At 39.8% G+C, this 19,711-nt stretch overlaps 1 protein-coding gene across 1 annotated transcript; it reads left to right on the top strand.

The window, feature by feature from the left end:
- The first annotated feature begins 430 nt into the window (after positions 1–430).
- LOC124288889 (synaptotagmin-15-like) lies at positions 431–18,752 on the top strand. Its single transcript, XM_046725472.1, has 9 exons — positions 431–558; positions 1,130–1,283; positions 11,329–11,491; positions 12,912–13,139; positions 13,566–13,699; positions 15,439–15,572; positions 16,752–16,913; positions 17,320–17,440; positions 18,208–18,752. The coding sequence occupies exons 2-9, from the start codon at positions 1,190–1,192 to the stop codon at positions 18,549–18,551; spliced, it is 1,380 nt and encodes a 459-aa protein (XP_046581428.1). The 5' UTR covers positions 431–558; positions 1,130–1,189; the 3' UTR covers positions 18,552–18,752.
- The last annotated feature ends 959 nt before the right edge of the window (positions 18,753–19,711 follow it).

Below are 19,711 nucleotides of genomic sequence, written 5' to 3'. Positions count from 1 at the left end.
TGGATCGTTGCTACCAATACCGATCACTGGACTTTGATCTGGGTTCGATCATCTACATCTTCGTATAACTGGGATATTCTGAATGTTGTGTTAAATGGATGACAAATACAAACAGTGTGACGTCATCTCATAAATAACAAACTCGAGGATGTGTTATTTACTAAAATTTAATTGAAACCACTGTTTTTTTATTGTTTCTGAGATTCCCAATCCAGGTGAAACAACAGTGATCCGTTCGTTGATAATCTACTTCTCGCTACGATAAGATGCAAAGTGCTTCCCAGGATAACTGACAATGTTTACATTAGCGAATATTCGTGTCACAGGATTAATATAAATTATTGAATCAATAGATAAATATCACATTTCCAAATACCGATCACTGGCGGTTTCTTAGACGGTCCAGATTGATGACAGTTACCATAGTGTCACGAGAAGCAACTGGTGCCCGAGGCTGTCTGTGACGTCACTAGCCAGAACACTAATCTGTAGGTGAAGTGCTGTGCCAGGGGCGCCTGCTCTCTCTCTCACTCTCTCTACCTGCCCGACAAGCAACAGGTAAATATCAGCATATGTTCTTCTTCCGACTCTTTCAAAGCTGTTATATTAATATTTCCAAATGTCAACACGTAGTTTGGTTGGTGTGTCACTGAATAAATTCTCAAATTATCGACAATCTATTTATTGTACAAATTTACCTAAGTTAGCCTCATGCTGAGTTCAGCTTTATCGAGCCAGGTGTGACCTGGTTTGAGCATATGCATGTATATGTACCAAAGAAACTGATAAGACAACAGGGCGGTATTAATAAAACTCAGAGTGATTTATGTCTTGGTGTCAATTTAGCAATATATATTAAAATCAATTATTTAGATATTTATTAAAGTTTGTTTGACTGTGATCGCGCCACGTAAACAGTTTCTGGATGATATCGATTAGAGAGTCCCTTCTCTAACGCTGGGCCTGTGATATGTGGAATACCTGCTCCTGCGTCACACACGGCTTCGACAACATCTGGTACGTCGTTGCAATGCCCCCAGATGTTCAACACCTCCATGCTTCTCTAAAGTAACCGATCAATGTCTGTGTTGTGCTTGTTATCGAGTCTCCCTGCGTGTTTAACTTCCAGGTAAGGTGTGACGGGACTTGGGAGTACATCATGATGTAGGGTCGCCCTCGCACCCCCGAAATGGCGGATACAGGTCACAGTGCACCATCTGAGGGTGGTGGCCAACCCTCACCCCAACATGTAAACGATGGGAATATATTCATTGGCATTGACAGTAAGTCTATTTACTTTTTATTCATCATACTTTGAACGTCAACTTTGTTATTGAAGATTAAATTGAATACAGTAAACCTGGATAATCCAGAATAGCAACGTCAACAACGGGGCCAACGGAGGTATATAATTGAAAAATGTATTTGGTGAAAACATTATAAAAGTTTACAAAACGTCACTGGGTTGAAAGCAGGCGCAAGAAAAGCTGCAAATTTGAGATTTAAAATATAACTTTGACACGTGTATGATATATAATTCATCCAATAACCATTTCTTTATTGTTTCATGTTTATCAACCATAAAATATGGGTATATACGTTTCTGGTCCAGCAGTTTATCTAATACGACGGATCAATATTTTCACTTTGAACAATATCTCCCAGATTAATAACATATTACTATACCTTGGAGGCAGCACACACATTTCTTGCTTGTACATGGGAGTAATTTAAACCGATGTATTTTACAGCTAAAAACGTTAAATATGATACTTTTATAGTACTCGTGAAAATCTCTACAGGTCACGTGTTGTTTCATATGTGCGTTAGCAATGCCATTATACTGTGATATACATAATGTGACATATATACAGCAGCGATATACAAGTCGCTGGATATATCTGATGTATACGTATTGCACGTATTTATATTCACGACAATGGTAAACACACTGAGGAAAGTATGCTGTGTGTGTCATGGGGGATGTAGTCCCGATTCCACATGGATGCTATGAATCTTCTCACAGGACAACTCGGTGATAATGAATCAACAACCTCCTGTTGCTCGAGTTCCTCCTCACTATGTACCACCCTCCGTGTCATCACGCGGAGTCGCAGTTTACACTGTGACTCGGTAAAATTATTTCAAACAAATACTTGGGTTTCTTTCAATAATAATTCAGAGATGTCATGCCCTTTAACAATGAAGACATGTCATACGTAAGTAAGTAGATACGATGTTAGTTGCCTTGACTTTATGTGTGAGGGTTATACGCTGTCGGAACTAGGTTAGGGATATGTCATGAAATGTTACACTTCTCCCTTACGTCGCACTCAGTTAATATACTTGCATGATGAGGTGCATGTATGTTGAAGAGGCTAAATCTGCTGGAAAACTGCTGTGTTGACAATAATAGATAACAGTTATACTTCAATAACACTTCTAATGATATTAGTGATTGGTATGTCTAGTGGTGATCATTTATAACAATGTTTGATATTTTCATTCAAATTGTGGCATTGCTTTTGGTGCGACAAGGTAATAACAGATAACAAGTGTTAATGTTTATATATTTTGGAGACACGGAGTTCATGAAAAACAGGGGCGGTGGGGTAGCCTAGTGGTTAAAACGTTCTCTCGTTACGCCGAAGACCCGGGTTCGATTCCCCACATGGGTACATTGTGTGAAACCCATTTCTGGTGTGATATTGCTGGAATATTGCAGAAAGCGGCGTAAAACCCAACTCACTAAACTCCTGAAAAACCTGGATAGTTTCATTCAAGTTGCCTGACTTTTATATCGACATGATTTTTGGATGTTGTATTTACTTCATGTATACAGATTTGTGGAATTGTTCGAAGATTAGTGCAAATTATCAAAATTAAATTCATGAAATTTAACTCTCGCCTCTTATTTTAAGTACTGCGTCAGCAGATTAGTAACATTTCCGGACTGCCAGCGGCGCTGTTTTAGAGGCTAGGTTGCAGTGACATAACAGTAAACAGTTGATTACACATTACATAGCTGTAATAACTCCTGCCAGCTTCATTCTGCATCACGGTATAACTTACATGATACATGGCAGGGCGAGGTTCATGGCTTTTACAGCCGGGAACATCCGGGTTAGAACTGATCTTCAGCATCCCATGCTTGTCGTAGAGGCGACTAAAAGGACCGGGTGGTCAGGCTCGCTGACTTGGTTAACACATGTCATCGTATCCCAATTGCATAGATCAATGCTCATGCTGTTGATCACTGGATTGTCTGGTACAGACTCGATTACAGACCGCCACCATATAGCTGGAATATTGCTGAGTGCGGCGTAAAACTAAACTCACTCACTCATGACTGTTTCCCCATCATGGTCTATTTTAACCACTTGTGACAAAAATACATTAATCGACGATGCATAATCGCTGGTTTGAAATCATGTTGTATTAATCTATATGGGGATTTGGAAATTACTTTGATTGCATTTCAATTATTTTTAATTATTCAGTTCATTATCACTCACTAACTCCCTCAAACTCATCCGCTCACCCACCCACGTGGTACCTCGTGAAAATATCAGCTTTATCGTGTGACGAGATGCGATCAGTATGTTTGCAATAAGTGATGTTATTTTTCAGATTCATATATTCATTTGTTACTTAATACATATTAATGAAATATTGCTGCAAGCTGAGAAGCCAGTGTATGTAGCAATATATAATACCGATAATGAAAACGCGTCTTTTATTGTGTCATCCTATACATACAAAGGGCATTTTGCCATGACTACCTGTTAACCAGATAGTGACAATCCCATCGGTAAAGAGGTCAAGGCGTCCTACTTCTGACTTAGGGTCAGACCCTCGACTCCTAAACTCAAATGTTAATGGTTTATACTGGAAATTGAAACAGGGAATGAGTGAGTTTTGTTGTAGGTATTTTCAGGCATATCGAGGCAAGGAATATCAGAAATGGGTTTCATACGTCGGGCGTCGAACTCGGGCCTTTACGAATGCTTTAACAAGTAGAAAACCGACCACCCGAAAACTCGTTTCCTCAATTGTGTTCAGCTGTTGATACTTATGCAATTTATAGTGTTTAAATACACGATTTCATAAAGAAAATAATAATGTATTGACTTACTGGTTGTATTGTAAAATGCTTCTGTCATTGTCAATGTATATTATGTAGCATAACAAACTTCATTAACAGATGTTCCTATTTGGTCAGTGACTATATTTCTCCTGTATGTTGGCCCTGCTGACTGGTGGCGTCTAGATTGTTAGTTTGAACTACTTATTATTTCCTCCTCTTTTGTCAGGTAAACAGGTATATTCTATATATTAATAATATTCATATATATTCATGAAATCCACTTTCACGTTCAGTGCATAATTGTAACTGACAAACTGCAGGTATAAAATTATATTCAGGTGTATTGTACTTTGTGACAATAATGAGTTCCTTCTTTCACCGTGCATAAAAATATTTGGTAGAAAAAAACTTTATTAGAATCGTGGGTGGCAGATGTCCCAGACATATAGAAATATAGTAGTCGACATTTATGAAGATGTATTCACTCTTTGTTGTGGTAACGATAACCCTGTAGAACTGTTATCAGCTAATATTGTAGAACATGCTTAAATAGGCAAAACAAATAGACGGTCATTATATTTCAATTTTAATTGAATGCAAATTGACCTTTTGATACTTCAGGATATGACATAACTCTGACATAAAATAGTTGACTTCAAACTAGTCATGTTTATTCTAAATATGTAATTGTGTTTAATATCCTACATTCTTATCTGTGATGTATATCCAACTCAAGCATGTCGCGGTAATGCATGTATGTCTAAATTTAACCCAAACAGCCGGTAACTGACTGCCGATGAATCACGTTGTAAATTCAGCCGTTGAGAATCGTCATGCCCTAAATCTCGACACTTTTATAACTGTATGACATCACATTTTAGCCTTAGGCAATACGTCGCAACGTTTATTGTAAGAAAATACAGCTTTAGACGGTGTCCCCGTCAACGCTTAAAAATTAACCGAGACCCGAAAACACACAAATGTGGATGTGTCGCCACCCCGGGCAAAGGTATCTCACGGTGACAGTTAATGGTCACGTGACGTAAGATTAGCCCTATAGCCTAGCCATGGGTGGGTAGTTTATTAGCGGTAAACAGGTGATAAAGAAAGATGTGTTTGACTACTCAAATATATACGAGCTAAACATTACTTCTTGTATCTTCCCCAAGGTGTCACCGTGTAGAGAACGCCTATGTGTTTGATGTGGCGACTAGATGTTTTCTGGTTGTATGTTAAATAGACATTCGTTGTATGTTTTATAGCCATTGGTTACAGTTATCCACTTGCCACGTGGGAACTATCATTCAGACCGTACACTATCCATTATGGAGTTCAAGTAAGCTGAATTATAAGCCGGTTTTACTCAGATGCTTCTATAATATATACTCATGCCAATAATGGTTGTCACCCCAAAATATGTTTGATGTCCGTTTATATCCCACATTTCATTTATACTTCGTTACAACCGGTTTATTCTATAGTTCCTTACAACCATGTTACACCGTAGTTGGTAATGGGTGATCATGTTCCAGCGATGTTAACTGAAAATTATTCTTACAGAATATAAGCTGTGCAATTCACTGTGCGAAAATCCTGATAAGGCTCTTTACCATAATTCATTATTTCACACAACTCTATTTGCATAATAACTCTACAAGTGTTTACTGTGTGTCGTTGTATGCACAATCACAGAACGCCCACTGAGGTGGAGAACCCTCGGGCCAGCCTCCTACTGGGCGCTCTGTTTGCCTGTGGCTATCCACGGTTTCATTTCCTTTTGAACTGTATTTCAATACAGTGTGGTGACAATGAAGTATATTTTATCCAAATCAAATGCACAGGTTCAACGAGCATTATAACGGACCGTTGTTCTTGCCATAAGTCGCATCGATTATATTTAAATTCCAAAGGTATTGCTTCTTCGACTGTTTTCATCTTTGTACCGTTTTGAAAAGGTTTGTCATGTTTTGGTCATGTTTTTCAAATTGTACACATTCTTTTTTATCGAGCGGCGTGGTTACCTAGTGGTTAAAGCGTCCGCTCGTCACGCCGAAGACCCGGGTTCGATTCCCCACATGGGTACAATATGTAAAGCCGTAGGCGGATCCACAGGAGGTGTGTGTGTGTGTGTGTGTGTGTGTGTGTGTGTGTGTGTGGGGGTGCCCCCCTCCCCTCCCTTTTTGTCCTGAAAGTTTATTAAATGACCATTGAAACTCTCTCGTGAAAACGGTTGAATATGAAGTGTGCAAACCCCCACCCTTTTCTCAAGAGTGTGCAACACACCCCACACACCCCTCCCCCTTTCTCAAAAAGCTGTATCCGGCCCCGAAAGCCCATTTCTTGTGTCCCATTGCTGGAATGGTGCTAAATGTGGCGTAAAACATAAGCTCACTCACTCTTTCCCAGGCCGTCCATATGTAAGTAATCATTTGTATATCTTACCTTCGAAACTGGTGCTAAACGTGAGTTGAGAGTATGTGGACGCCCTATATGGCTGACTACCTTCAATATCACAGTGGTAGGGGGAGGGTCGAGTCTGAACCACTTAAACCAACGTGCTGGTGTATGTGTGATGATGCCATACAGCTATGTGTGTTTATGTGTTTTATTCTAACCTGGCTACCTATTCTAAATCACACATCCCGCCTCACCTATTCTAAATCAGCACATCCCGCCCATCTACAATGTGGAACAATCATCATATATCAACCTGCAATTCATCATCTTTTCACTCAACATGGGTCATCCATCTAACTCATCTTTCACCACTAGGTACATATCCATCTACAATTCATCATCTTTCACTCACTGTTGTACAGCAGTAATCATCTTTCACCACTCTTTCACCACTAAACCCACCCATGTACATGGGTCATCCATCTACTATTCATCATCTTTCACCACTAAACCCATGTACATGGGTCATCCATCTACAATTCATCATCTTTCACCACTACTACATGACCCATGTACATGGGTCATCATCCTATCAATTCATCATCTTTCACCACTAAACCCATGTACATGGGTCATCCATCTACAATTCATCATCTTTCACCACTAAACCCATGTACATGGGTCATCCATCTACAATTCATCATCTTTCACCACTAAACCCATGTACATGGGTCATCCATCTACAATTCATCATCTTTCACCACTAAACCCATGTACATGGGTCATCCATCTACAATTCATCATCTTTCACCACTAAACCCATGTACATGGGTCATCCATCTACAATTCATCATCTTTCACCACTAAACCCATGTACATGGGTCATCCATGGGGTCATCCATCTACAATTCATCATCTTTCACCACTCATCCATCACAATTCATCATCTAAACCCATGTACATGGGTCATCCATCACATGTACATGGGTCATCCATCTACTAATTCATCATCTTTCACCACTAAACCCATGTACATGGGTCATCCATCTACTATCATCTTTCACCACCCATGTACATGGGGGTCATCCATCTACAATTCATCATCTTTCACCACTAAACCATCACCATGTACATGGGTCATCCATCTACAATTCATCATCTTTCACCACTAAACCACTAAACCCATGTACATGGGTCATCCCATGTACATGGGTCATCCATCTACAATTCATCATCTTTCACCACTAAACACCATGTACATGGGTCATCCATCTACAATTCATCATCTTTCACCACTAAACCCATGTACATGGGTCATCCATCTACAATTCATCATCTTTCACCACTTGACCCATGTACATGGGTCATCAACCATCTGCAATTCTTTGGCCTTTTTACAGTCACACACGTGAAATATTAAAACTCACTCTCTGGTTAATGTCCCCACGGAATGCCTAAACTGGATACATAGAACATATGTAAATGATATCTTTCGTATTTATTCTAAATATTTAGTAATAGTATATGTTGTTTTCCAAAGTAGTCGGTTATTTCCCGGCTTCATGTAATAATACGAACCAGAGGTTGACATAATGAGCAGCGTTGACGACATTGTGATATGACGTCATCCGTACGTCACATTAAAACATTTCAAATGGGTCACCAATTTGAGGTTCAATAAGGCATAAAGATTTAATTCGTTTGGTGAGATAACAGTACTTTATTGAATTATCGAACGACATAACCAGATACATTTGTTACACTGAACAATACGCCCAAAGCACACAGCTGTATTATTTGACAACAGATGTTTAATAATAATGACGAAATAGAAGCGAGTACGCTAAAGAATAAAGTCAGCACAAACGAAAATGGATGATGGCCGAATTTACAAATATCTGACCATTTCCATAAATCCAGCATTATGTTGACCAGAACACGTTTGTGAACCATGTATAACTGAAGGCCATGCTTAAGGTATCGTGCCTTGATCATGCTGTGTGTTGGTGATACCTCAAACGATTATACCATACCTGACCACAAGATAATGAGAGAAGTAACTGTATGAATAAAATATTACAATCATATCGAGCTTGAGACTGTATGCTCATGGCATATGAAATCAACTTGAAATATCAACTATCATGATGATGGTCATCATCATCATCATCATCATCATCGTCGTCGTCAACATCAGAACCAACAACAAACACAAACTACCTCTCCGTTTCTTTAATTGTTTCTTAATGGCTCGCAAGACGGAGGTTGATTTCATCTAAACGTGACGTAGTGTGACACTGAGTAAACCGTAACCAATTAAATCAAGCCTGCTTTAACATATCACTGTAACTATCTAGCCACATAATATAAAAATATCTAATTAAATCACACCTGTCACCCAGGCACAAATGGTAGTGATGCAAGTCGGACAGGTGACGTGACATTTAGAGGTATAGATTCTGGTTTAGCTGATCACGTGATGTTTTGTAAAATGGAAGCAAAGACAAACAGGGTGCAAAAAAGCAAAAGCAAACGTTACAATAGTTAGGGAGGTGCCGTTATGTCGTAGCCCAACCGTCACAGTAGCTCACTGCAAGTTTATATCTTAGAATATGCCAAATATGTCATAAAAATCAAAGACAACATACACTTAAGTAAGGTGAATAACGATTGGCATCATTGATTATACACGTACATGGGAGCTAAGGCTATTTTGTGCAGTCAAGTCTTTTTATCTGGTAAATAGTGTCACGGCCAATCAAACTGGGTGATAGCGACAGCAATGATGCGAGTTATACGAACTAAGGCACAGTCTTGAAGGAACGGGGGCGGTGGGGTAGCCTAATGGTTAAAGCGTTGGCTCGTCACGCCGAAGACCCGGGTTCGAATCCCCACATGGGCACAATGTGTGAAGCCAATTTCTGGTGTCCCCCGCCGTGATGTTGCTGGAATATTGCTAAAAGCGGCGTAAAACCAAACTCAGTCAGTCAGTCTTGAAGGAACGTCTTCGTTTTAGCCAGGTTATTAATTTATTAATATAACATAATCATCATTATTATTAGTATTTTTCATACTTGGTATTATCAGCTATACTAGTACAGCTACACACTGTACGTCATCAGTTGGTAAATACGCACTTGTGTACAGTATTGTGAAATCGACTAGAGTATGGCCATGAATATGATACAGCCCACGCGATTCAGGCACAGCTGTTCTGAGATATTCAATATCATTTCACAGATATACAAATGTATTCTTGCTTATCTGATTTTAACATTCTGATTGAATGGATTCTACATACTGTTTCTTTGAAGATAACGATTTTTGCGCCATGGTTTTGTGTGGGAACATGGAGCTCATTCATGCTCACATACATGCGACCAATTATAGCACTCAAGTTCTCCTGAGATGTAGTAGTTACGGTCAAGATGCTATACTGTAATGAACTCAGTGGAATAGAAGTCAAACCTATTCCAAGTAAAGGTGTAAATATGTACGATTTATTGTCATAAAACGCTGTAATAAAGCATCATCTGTTTCTTTCAATGTGTTTACTATTCGTCAAATAACTGTTTCAGATAAATGTATTTTTACCATGCTCTATCGCCAGTTATCAAAGCAGTAGTAGTGTGACGGTGTCGACAGATGGACACACCTCGAATCAGTCAAATGAAATACTGCCACGGAAACTCAGAGAACACACAATCACGTCTCTCTCACCTACTGCACCGTGTTAATTCCCAAGCTGAAACTATAGGGCAACTGGACATCAGTCCTTAAAGAACGCGATGTGAAACCATCGAACAACAAAGAAATGCGACTAACAATATTCATGGCTAAGTTTACAAATCACAACAAAGGAACTACAATGGCAGGAGACAATGGAATGGCTGTACATATTCAGTGGCAGTACAAATACAATGACATCATTAATACAAGCAGTTATTACAGCAGTAAAGACACTGACCTCACTGGTCACCTTGCTGCAACAGTGGTCAAGCTTCCAGGCTGAGGGTCCCGGGTGAAAATGCGGTCTCCACACAACTGCTGGTATTCTTGTAATATGAGATGACCAAGGCAAGATTAGTGAGTGAGTTTAGGTTTCGGCGCTTTTAGCAATATTCCAGAAATATCACGGTTGGTGACACTAGAAATGGGCTTCATACATTGTACCCATGTGGGGAATCGAACCCGGGTCTTTAACCACAAGGGGCGATGGGGTAGCTTGTTGGTTAAAGCGTTCGCTCGGGTTCAATTCCACACATGGGTACAATGTGTGAAGCCCATTTCTGGTGTCCCCTGCCGTGATGTTGCTGGGATATTGCTAAAAGCGGCGTAAAACCATACTCACTCGTTCACTTTAACCAAAAGGCTACCACGCCGCACCCCCAGCCAAGAGTATGCTCTATATAAACACATGACAGCTTCCAGCAGTGTTGATGTTAAATGAATGTAATCACTGAGGGAATTATGCTGACAGACCACGGATTATAATCGGAAATGGCCCCATGGATCTTGACTTTAGAAAGTGAACCTCGCGGATAGTGATAAATGTGAAGTATATTTACACATCAGTTGGTTCACGTGTACACGATGCTGTCAATGTACATTGCACATGTTTTGAATTTTCTCACACTGCAGCACAAATGGGGCCACAAACTATTTCAGTTTTTCAGCCACTGAGCGACGACATATTTTCCACCACTCTTTGGGTGTAGCCACACTGAAGCTAAAAACAAATTTGTTTCACTTTGCCAAATTTACAAAACGTTTGGTACTGTATTTTTGCCTTAATTATGATGCTATACATCCGCTGTTACCTAAACAAGGCTCCTCTCTTCCAGCTACAAGTCTGGCCATTATTTTGGGTTGTTCCGCTGGTGCCTTCCTTCTCATCGTCTTTGCCGTCATCCTGTTCCGGTTGCGCAGGCGCAGAAGAAAATTATACGAAACGTCATTTGATGATGGAGATGACCCATTTTCATCACAGTCTGCACCAACATCAAGGTATGTAAATACCACAGGGGCGGATATAGATTTTGAGAAAGAGGGGGTGCACACTCTTGAGAAAGTGGGGATGCACACTTCATTTTCACGAGAATTTCAATGTTCATTTGATAAACTTCCAGGACAAAAAAAATAAAAGGGGCCGGGGGTCCCGAACCTATCAAATTGACGACTTTAGCGTGTCAGAAATACAGAATCAACAGAATTGTTTGTTTTATTTTGACCAAAAACTTCGACATTAGAGCTGCAAATGGTTGATAATTACCACTAACCAGGTGACATATCTATTATGGTACATTGAATTGAAAAGGACATTAATCCGTACCTTGGATTACCGCATTTCAAAATATGTTAATCCGGAATACTTCCCGGGGACGGTACTGATCTGATTTACGTGGGATCACTGTTAGATGATCCATTTAAACCCGTTATGTTGATTTATATTGAACTGACATACACGTTACAGCTGACATACATTTCAAAACACACATCGCACCTTACTGCTGTGTACATTACAATATCGATCAGTCTTCCCTGTCACTTTCAACCAGTTTTGTTTTTGTGATAGGTGGGTTATTTCCATATTTAAAAGCAAAGTCAAATATAATCGTTGGCTTACATGTGAAAACTAGAAACGAGCTATATCTTTTGTAAAGTTTGTAGATTCACGTTTGACAGTGAGTGACATTCCAAAACAAAAAAACATCATTAATCTCCAGTACCGTTATACCACGAGATACTGATTGTTCATGTTTTTACGACTTGTATCGTGATATTCAAAATCACCATCACGATCTGTAGTTATTTATTCAACAGTAAGTAGATATACTTTCAAAGAAATTCCTAAATCGTTTACCAAAGTCAGTTTCATATCAGAGAGACATGCTCAGGTAGCACAGCTACAGTGATCGGAACGATGAAAAATCGACATAAGAAGTATTTGAAATCCATTAAATTTTGTTATCCTGGTAACTAGAAACATTATGAAATGATATTTATCGATGAATGTCAAAATATTTATTTTAAAAAATCAAAATACGTAGAATCATATGAATTAATTGATAGCTGAAAATCTGTGATGGCATAGGCTATACGATGATGGTTATAATAATAATAAAAAAATAAAAATATATTCTGACTCTGACAAACCATTTGTAATGTTGAACAAGGGAAATTCAATGATGTATTGTGATGTGAATTCCGGTATAAATAAAATTAATACTATTTGTTAGAGGTAATTGAAAATAGCACACCTAATAACGACTTTAAAAATGTTAGAAAAAAATGTTTTGAATATAGTTATATTTTCACCTATAGTTTTCAACCCGGTTACCACCAGTTCTGTTAATACTTTTTAATACGACGAGCGAGGCCATGCAGTAAGTTTTAATCATAAATCATGTGTACGATTGCCCTGCAGGAGCTCTTCGCCCAACTTCAACAAGCGTCTGTCATGTCCGGAGGTAGGGTCATCAGGGAAGCCTGTCATCCCTATGATCCGCTCCGTCACCATCGACGGTATCCCCTTTCAGCTGCCCGCAGAGAGGGTTCAGCCTGGGGGTAACGGACGCCGAGAAAGAGGGGGTAGCCTGGCCAGTCTCCCCCGCCAACACAGCATCCTTGGGGCAGTACAGCCCGAACTGTACAGGTGAGCGCTTCCTGGATCTTGAGTGAGTTCGTGAGCAAGTGAGTGAGCTCTTTATCGCCCCTGTATCTGTTTGTGAATGGGTTCTACATTTAACATATGAATTTCAGATTAGTTTGATTCACCCCCGACGAGTCTGTAGACTCTCGTAATAGAGGAAACTCGGTAATAGGAAATTGGAGGAACGCAATCTGAGCCATTGGTCAACAGTCGTAAATTCAACAACCACTACGTTTTCTTTGTCCCAACAAACCTTTAAAGATAATACAACTTCAAAAAAATATATTTGCAATTCCATATTTCATTCATAATCTGTACACTTTGTCAGAAAAGGCCTGGCAGTTTTAAACTTCGTACAAAATTAGTTTGGCTGCAGCCATGCATGTTTCTCTACCATATCAACTCACTCTTCAATACGATGACTTCCAGACCCCAGAGCGGTTCCGAAGATGACGAGGCCTACCTTCCCGCCACCCCCCACGGACGTCTCTGGTTCTCAGCCGTCTATGACGCCGCCGTTGAACAACTTCAAGTCACCCTCATCAAGGTCAAGAACTTGCCAGGTAAGCTTAAACGTCTTTCCGCCACGCTTTGTGGCTGTCGATATATCGAGACGGAACACACCTTAGATCTAGCGTAACAAGTACTACCCAGTCTCACTTCTTGTACCGAGACAAGACCTTCCACAAAGCTGATGGACTGTATCGAAATATTATAATGAAAGACAATGGAAGAAACAGAAGAGGTTTGCATGAATCTCAGTTCACCACAATACAGCTGCATTGCTGGTTATCTAGTACATACTTTGGGTGTGTAGACAAGTGGTTTCCAATGTTTGAGGCCATCGCTGGTGTCCCCATACGTGATATTGCAAGTGTTACATGTCGATTCCCAGCCTGAAACAATAAGTTAACCGGAAATCTCTACGTTTAACAATTGAATGAAGAATGGTAAGAGCGAGTATTATACACTTAGAAACGATATGTCGTGGCTTACGGCAATGTTTTCAAGAAGCCCGGACTACAGAACTTGGCGATCTTGTCTGTCTTTTAGATATATAGACAATTTAGAACATTACTCCATGGGTAATCTAAATTCAGTTTAAACAGTACCGACCGGATTAAAAGGTGTACATTATATTGTGATAATATGAAATGACTTCAGTAATGTCCCGTCTATGAAGGGCAGTCGTGACTGAGAGATCAATCATGTGACAGATACAAATACTTCATACGGGACTGATGCCGTACTTTGTGCATTTATTGATTCATCTTTCAGAAGAGACGCACGTTTTGAATGTTGAATATGAAAGATAAATCAATAATTAATTAAGTTTAGTTTGCTGAAATGAAACATTTTATCTTCGACATGCATTTATCGACATTGGTTCAATTTGTACATATTATTCAGTTCACTTGGTTCAGTTGAACTGGCACATTACCCACCAGCGTTGACATAGTGGCACATGACACGGGAGTTACGTAGTACCCAAGGTGATAGTGAAATCTCGTTAATCTGGACGCTTGTGTTATCAAAGAATGTGTACACATTAACGAAGTAATACTCTAAGCGCAATATTAAATATCGGGAAGACGGGATGCCGAACCTGGTTTGAATTTCGTGGTATATCAAATACTTGTCTGTTAACCGCTCAATTGAACTAATCCCACGTAATCATCCCTAGCTTATAATGGAAGCGCTCGAACCTATTCACATCAATAGATGCATCACAGTCAACGCCCAACTGGCAACATTCACAACAATATATGGATGTATACTAAAGTTCACATTCTGTTATTAATCACTGTGAAGTCAGAGGACTTGAACAGTTATTGGTACACATAAACTATTCAAATGAAAAACAAAACGAAACTTACATGGAAGTTGAGGACAGGTGAATTCTAAACAAAAGACAAGAAACAACGATTGTTTCATGATTGTCAATTCCGGATATCAAGGGTGAATCTTCAACTATTTCGAAATGAGAGTAGGCATGAAGGTAAGTGGGTAATCCCGGTTCTGTTCCCGGGCAATCTCAAGCTGGTTGATGTGTCTTAATGAATTGCTGACTTGGCTCGGTATGGGTTACCGTAGCCCGATTGTAGTGTGAATAGGATGAATCAGCGCATCACCCTGGTTCGACACAGCCATTAATTAAGCTGTAATATGGTCAACAAACAGTAGACTAGGCTTTCAACGGTATTCTTAAGACTGCAAAGCGTTGTGTCTTTTGTGTCCAATGAAAATGAAAGAAGTCTATATGGATGTGATTTGCTAATATTCGGGGAACGTTTTCTTACAGGACGAATAAAGCACGAGGCACCACGTGACCCCTTCGTCAAAGTGTTCCTCTTGCCAGATGAGAAGACATGCAAGGTGTCAAAGGTCAGGAAGAAGACTCTGTGTCCTATCTTCAACGAAACATTCCAATTCCAGGTACGTACTCGTTGACATGTAACATACACGTGACCATAGACATTACAAGAATGAGTCTCCTACCCCAACACAAACAACCCTTGACCGTTATATGCTCTATCCCAAAGATGTCTCAAAGTGTTTTCCTACAAGGATCCGAAATTCTTGCGTTCGAACTCTATTTTGCCCCGGATTATAATCCGGTTTTTTCTCAGCATCATACGCATACTTGTACGTTTCTCTGAGTGTCCTTTGCCTTTAAGGATGGCACGTCGATAGAGATGCCTGAACGAGGGTCTGTTAGTCTGTCTCACAGTCCCTGAACCACACTATTTTCCCATCCACTCATCCATTCTTTATGTAATATTGCTCTAAATGAAGCAGGCCTAGGTTCTTCTGTGAATCGCCCACCTCACAGCGTCTCATTTTCAATTTACAGATAAATATCTGTTTTAGTTTGAATGACATAACTTCAGAGACTTAGCGGTATTCATATTCCATTTATCTTACGGGTTGTTTTAAAACGTATGTAACGAGCGAAAGCTATTTAGACACGTTTCCAAATAACGAGCTGTAAGATATATTGTATCTGACAAACACGAGAGCAGTAATCACACCGTCATCGAAACGACATATATTTTGTTTCCTCTCAAGATAGTAGAGGCACGTCAAGATAGTAGAGGCACGTCAAGATAGTAGAGGCACGTCAATACATATCAGAACGGTCTGCTTACTATACACCCCAAATGCAGCCCGTCACAGTCAGTCCCATCACACCTGGTGATGAGGAAAACTAGATATTTGTTTCACATTCATAAGTTGTATAAAGAGCAATGTAAACACACTAAAACCGTAAACGTATGTCACAAATGTAAATAGGTTCGACCTAAGTACGACTAACTTGAAGGTAGTCCGTCAGTACCTGACTTAGGTCATCACCATGGAGAAACCAATCACAGCCCTGGAATTCGACCTCAGACATTTGATACCAAGCATTTCACATTTGTTTCTCATCCACAGGTTTGCAAGAAAATTCAAACGAAAATGCTCTATAAAGCGTTCAACCCAACTCAAATACCCTCCTATCTCAACTCCATCCATCTTGTTGTATAAACCTCTGTATTCTTATACGATGCATACATGCTGCAAATGGAAAATGTTTCTCCTGGTCCAGATCTGACAATTTGATTGTTCCCTCAGGCTTCACCTGGTGACGTATACAGAAGGACATTACGCTTCTCTGTGTATGACGTAGACAAAAGACGTGTACGTCACTCACTCGGTCACGTAATGGTTCCACTGAAAGACATTGACCTGACGAAGAGCGAACCACTTTGGAGCGACCTCGAACCTATGGCACACGTACGTTATTGATTCCAAGTGATTGTTATGTTTTGTACAATAGCAAAGGGTATTTACCAGCCAGACAAGCTAGTTAAAACTGCTACATGACATTTACCTTTGAGTCATATATGCTATGGAAACATTCTCCTATGTAAGTTCCCTCTTGTATTTTGTAGGCACAACCTCTGAATTATCTTATTACACAAATATCAGCATTAATAACTCTTAACTCACATGAGAAGAAGCGCCGAAATCTGAAGTCGTTTGTTTTTTTAAATTTACAGGAGCTATAAGAGAAGAATTGATAAAAAAATCTTTGAAAAATCGGTCAGTTTGGAAGTTCATTGAATCTCCACATTAAGGAAAACGATCTGTAAAACAAACACTCAATTTCGTGCCCTAATAACGTCCGATCTGTCAACAGGCAACGTCATGTCTTGGTGAGCTGTACTTCAGTCTTACGTATCAGCCTCAGACAGAGCGGATTAAGCTGGTCATCATCAGAGTCAGACAACTCAGACATCTGGACTACGGTGGCGAGACAGGTACACAAGACTACAGAACTAACATCCACCCTCCTCTCCTCCCAACACCCACCCTTCTCTCAACCCAACACCCACCCTTCTCTCCAAACACCAGACTCTTACCATAATGCTATCTAACGGATCCATTTATTCTTTTATTAAACGATTTTTAATAATGTAAAATCTTATCGTAAGTTTATTCCAAGGAATGTTCGTTTTTCGTCAGTTTGTAACGAAGTCATATTTTTTAACAAATAGCACCTTGGACGTTTTTATAAGCATATATTTTCAATTTTACATGTTAACATAAAGATTGACATTAACGTTTTTCTTAAAGACTGTGATATATGACTTATGTTGGTAACCAAGATCGCTATATCCATACATGATATATCTTTAGCATGTGAAGAATGACGCCATGGGTCTAAATGAATGTTTGGGGCTCACATGACCAGACCCGTGAAGATCCGGGTTAGAATTGATCTTCAGTAACCCATGCTGATCGTAAGAGGATACTAACGGGTTCGGGTGGTCAGGCTCGCTGACTTGGTTGATAACTGGATTGTCTGGTCCAGACTCGAATATTAACAGACCACCGGAATAGCTGGAATATTGCTGAATGCGGCGTAAAACTAAACTCACTCACTCACATGGGCCGCGGCGTGTAGTTACAATTAACTCCTAATCTAGATGTGTACGTGTGCCTCCAATTATTACTGTCATGATCATGATAGTTAGCACGTCCTCATTTCTTTTATCATTTCTTGATTAAAGATCTTCCTCTTTAGGTATGTACGTACGCATCCAGTTCTGTCACGGACGGAAAACGCACAAGACTAAACGCACAGTGTTGCTGACGGGGGCTTCGGAGGCTGAAATCAACGAGTCCTTCTCGTTTTCAATCTCTGGACGACAGCTGGACTCTTGCAACTTCATCCTGACCTTGATGACGTCACCAGTCGGTGCCCGCTCCAGCCGCCACGACGAGTATGGCCGTGTGACTGTGGGGCCGTTCCTCTTTTCCCGGGGACAGGAGTTGCTTCACTGGCAGGAAATGCTAGCCCAGCCCCGCTCCCCTATAGCGAGGTGGCACACCCTCACACCAACGTCCACAATGGAGCCAGATCGATAATCACCCAGCGCGTGAATGTTGTTCTGTAAAATCACACTTAATACAAAGTCGATTGTTAAGATCAAACGTAGGAACCTCTCGAAGTTGATGCAGTGATTACACATGTGTGTTTCGGCAGAGTAAAATGAGACAACATACTCAAAATATCTCGTCAGCCATAAAGAAATAATATAGAAGTTTCTCATTATTATTTGGGTCATTTACAACATGTCCTGTGAACTATGTTTCTCAGATATACAAGGTTTGGTTTTATCTTGTAAGAATAACCCATTATATTTGTTACATGGGTGTTAACACTGTAAGTAAATGGTTCGTATCCTTCACTGAAGAAATTCTGACCATGTTAATGAGTAAAAACGATCAATTGGGTAATGTTTGTTTTCTTTAGAATCATCACTTTTTTCATGACCTAAGGGTGTTTCATGTTTACTAAAAAATGATAACTGTGTGTATTTGTGATAAAGCAACAACGTAAGATTAACTGAGCATCGACTTCCCCAACCGTGCATTCAAGTGCCTTTTCTAATGTCTCAACATGTAGCGATCTGAATGTATTTGTTTTAGACCGTAGTTTAGCTGTTTGTAACGAGAGAAAACTGTCCCATACGAAGGTACACAACAAAACGTAACTATATATTGTACTGTTCTCTAGAAACACCCTTTGTTTATCAAGAAAAATTGTTGGTGTCTAATTATAATCAAAGTTTTGTAAATTGTTGGACGCCACTGGTTTCTTCAGCACCGATTTGCATTCGGGTCCTCTCGGCTGATTCTCCGATCTTCATACTGATATATTCTACTTTCACTGTAGCACCAACTCCTGTGACAGGTTTGACCTCTTGTTTGTGCAAACAGTATATTGAATTATTAAAAGAAACTAATTTTACACTGTATTTTGAAAACTTAAGTAAAACTTAGAATAGACACCAGAACTGACTGATTCTGTTGTGACAGTCACGTGCATGGGACTTATTTCAATATGGCCGCCGTGATATTGATGAAGACCTGACCATTTGGAATGTTGCTAAAAGCGGCGTAAGACTCAGTCACTCACTTACTATTTGAATATGGATGACGCCCAATGCTGGCCGAGATACCTGGAGATAGCTATAGGGGGAGGGAGACCCGAATGCACAAATCCGATGTTATTTTTTCTACGG

The sequence above is a fragment of the Haliotis rubra genome, unplaced genomic scaffold (assembly GCF_003918875.1).
Source record: "Haliotis rubra isolate DU_JTF1 unplaced genomic scaffold, ASM391887v1 Scf428, whole genome shotgun sequence".
Taxonomy (NCBI): domain Eukaryota; kingdom Metazoa; phylum Mollusca; class Gastropoda; order Lepetellida; family Haliotidae; genus Haliotis; species Haliotis rubra.
This window is presented reverse-complemented; position numbering and strand designations above follow the sequence as displayed.

What these genes read in the sequence shown, in the direction of transcription:
- LOC124288889 (XM_046725472.1), top strand. Translation starts at nt 1,190, where the DNA reads ATGGCGGATACAGGTCACAGTGCACCATCTGAGGGTGGTGGCCAACCC. An exon ending in GTACAGCCCGAACTGTACAG is followed by an intron (nt 13,140 to 13,565) that starts GTGAGCGCTTCC and finishes GATGACTTCCAG; the next exon opens with ACCCCAGAGCGGTTCCGAAG. An exon ending in ACCTCGAACCTATGGCACAC is followed by an intron (nt 16,914 to 17,319) that starts GTACGTTATTGA and finishes ATCTGTCAACAG; the next exon opens with GCAACGTCATGTCTTGGTGA.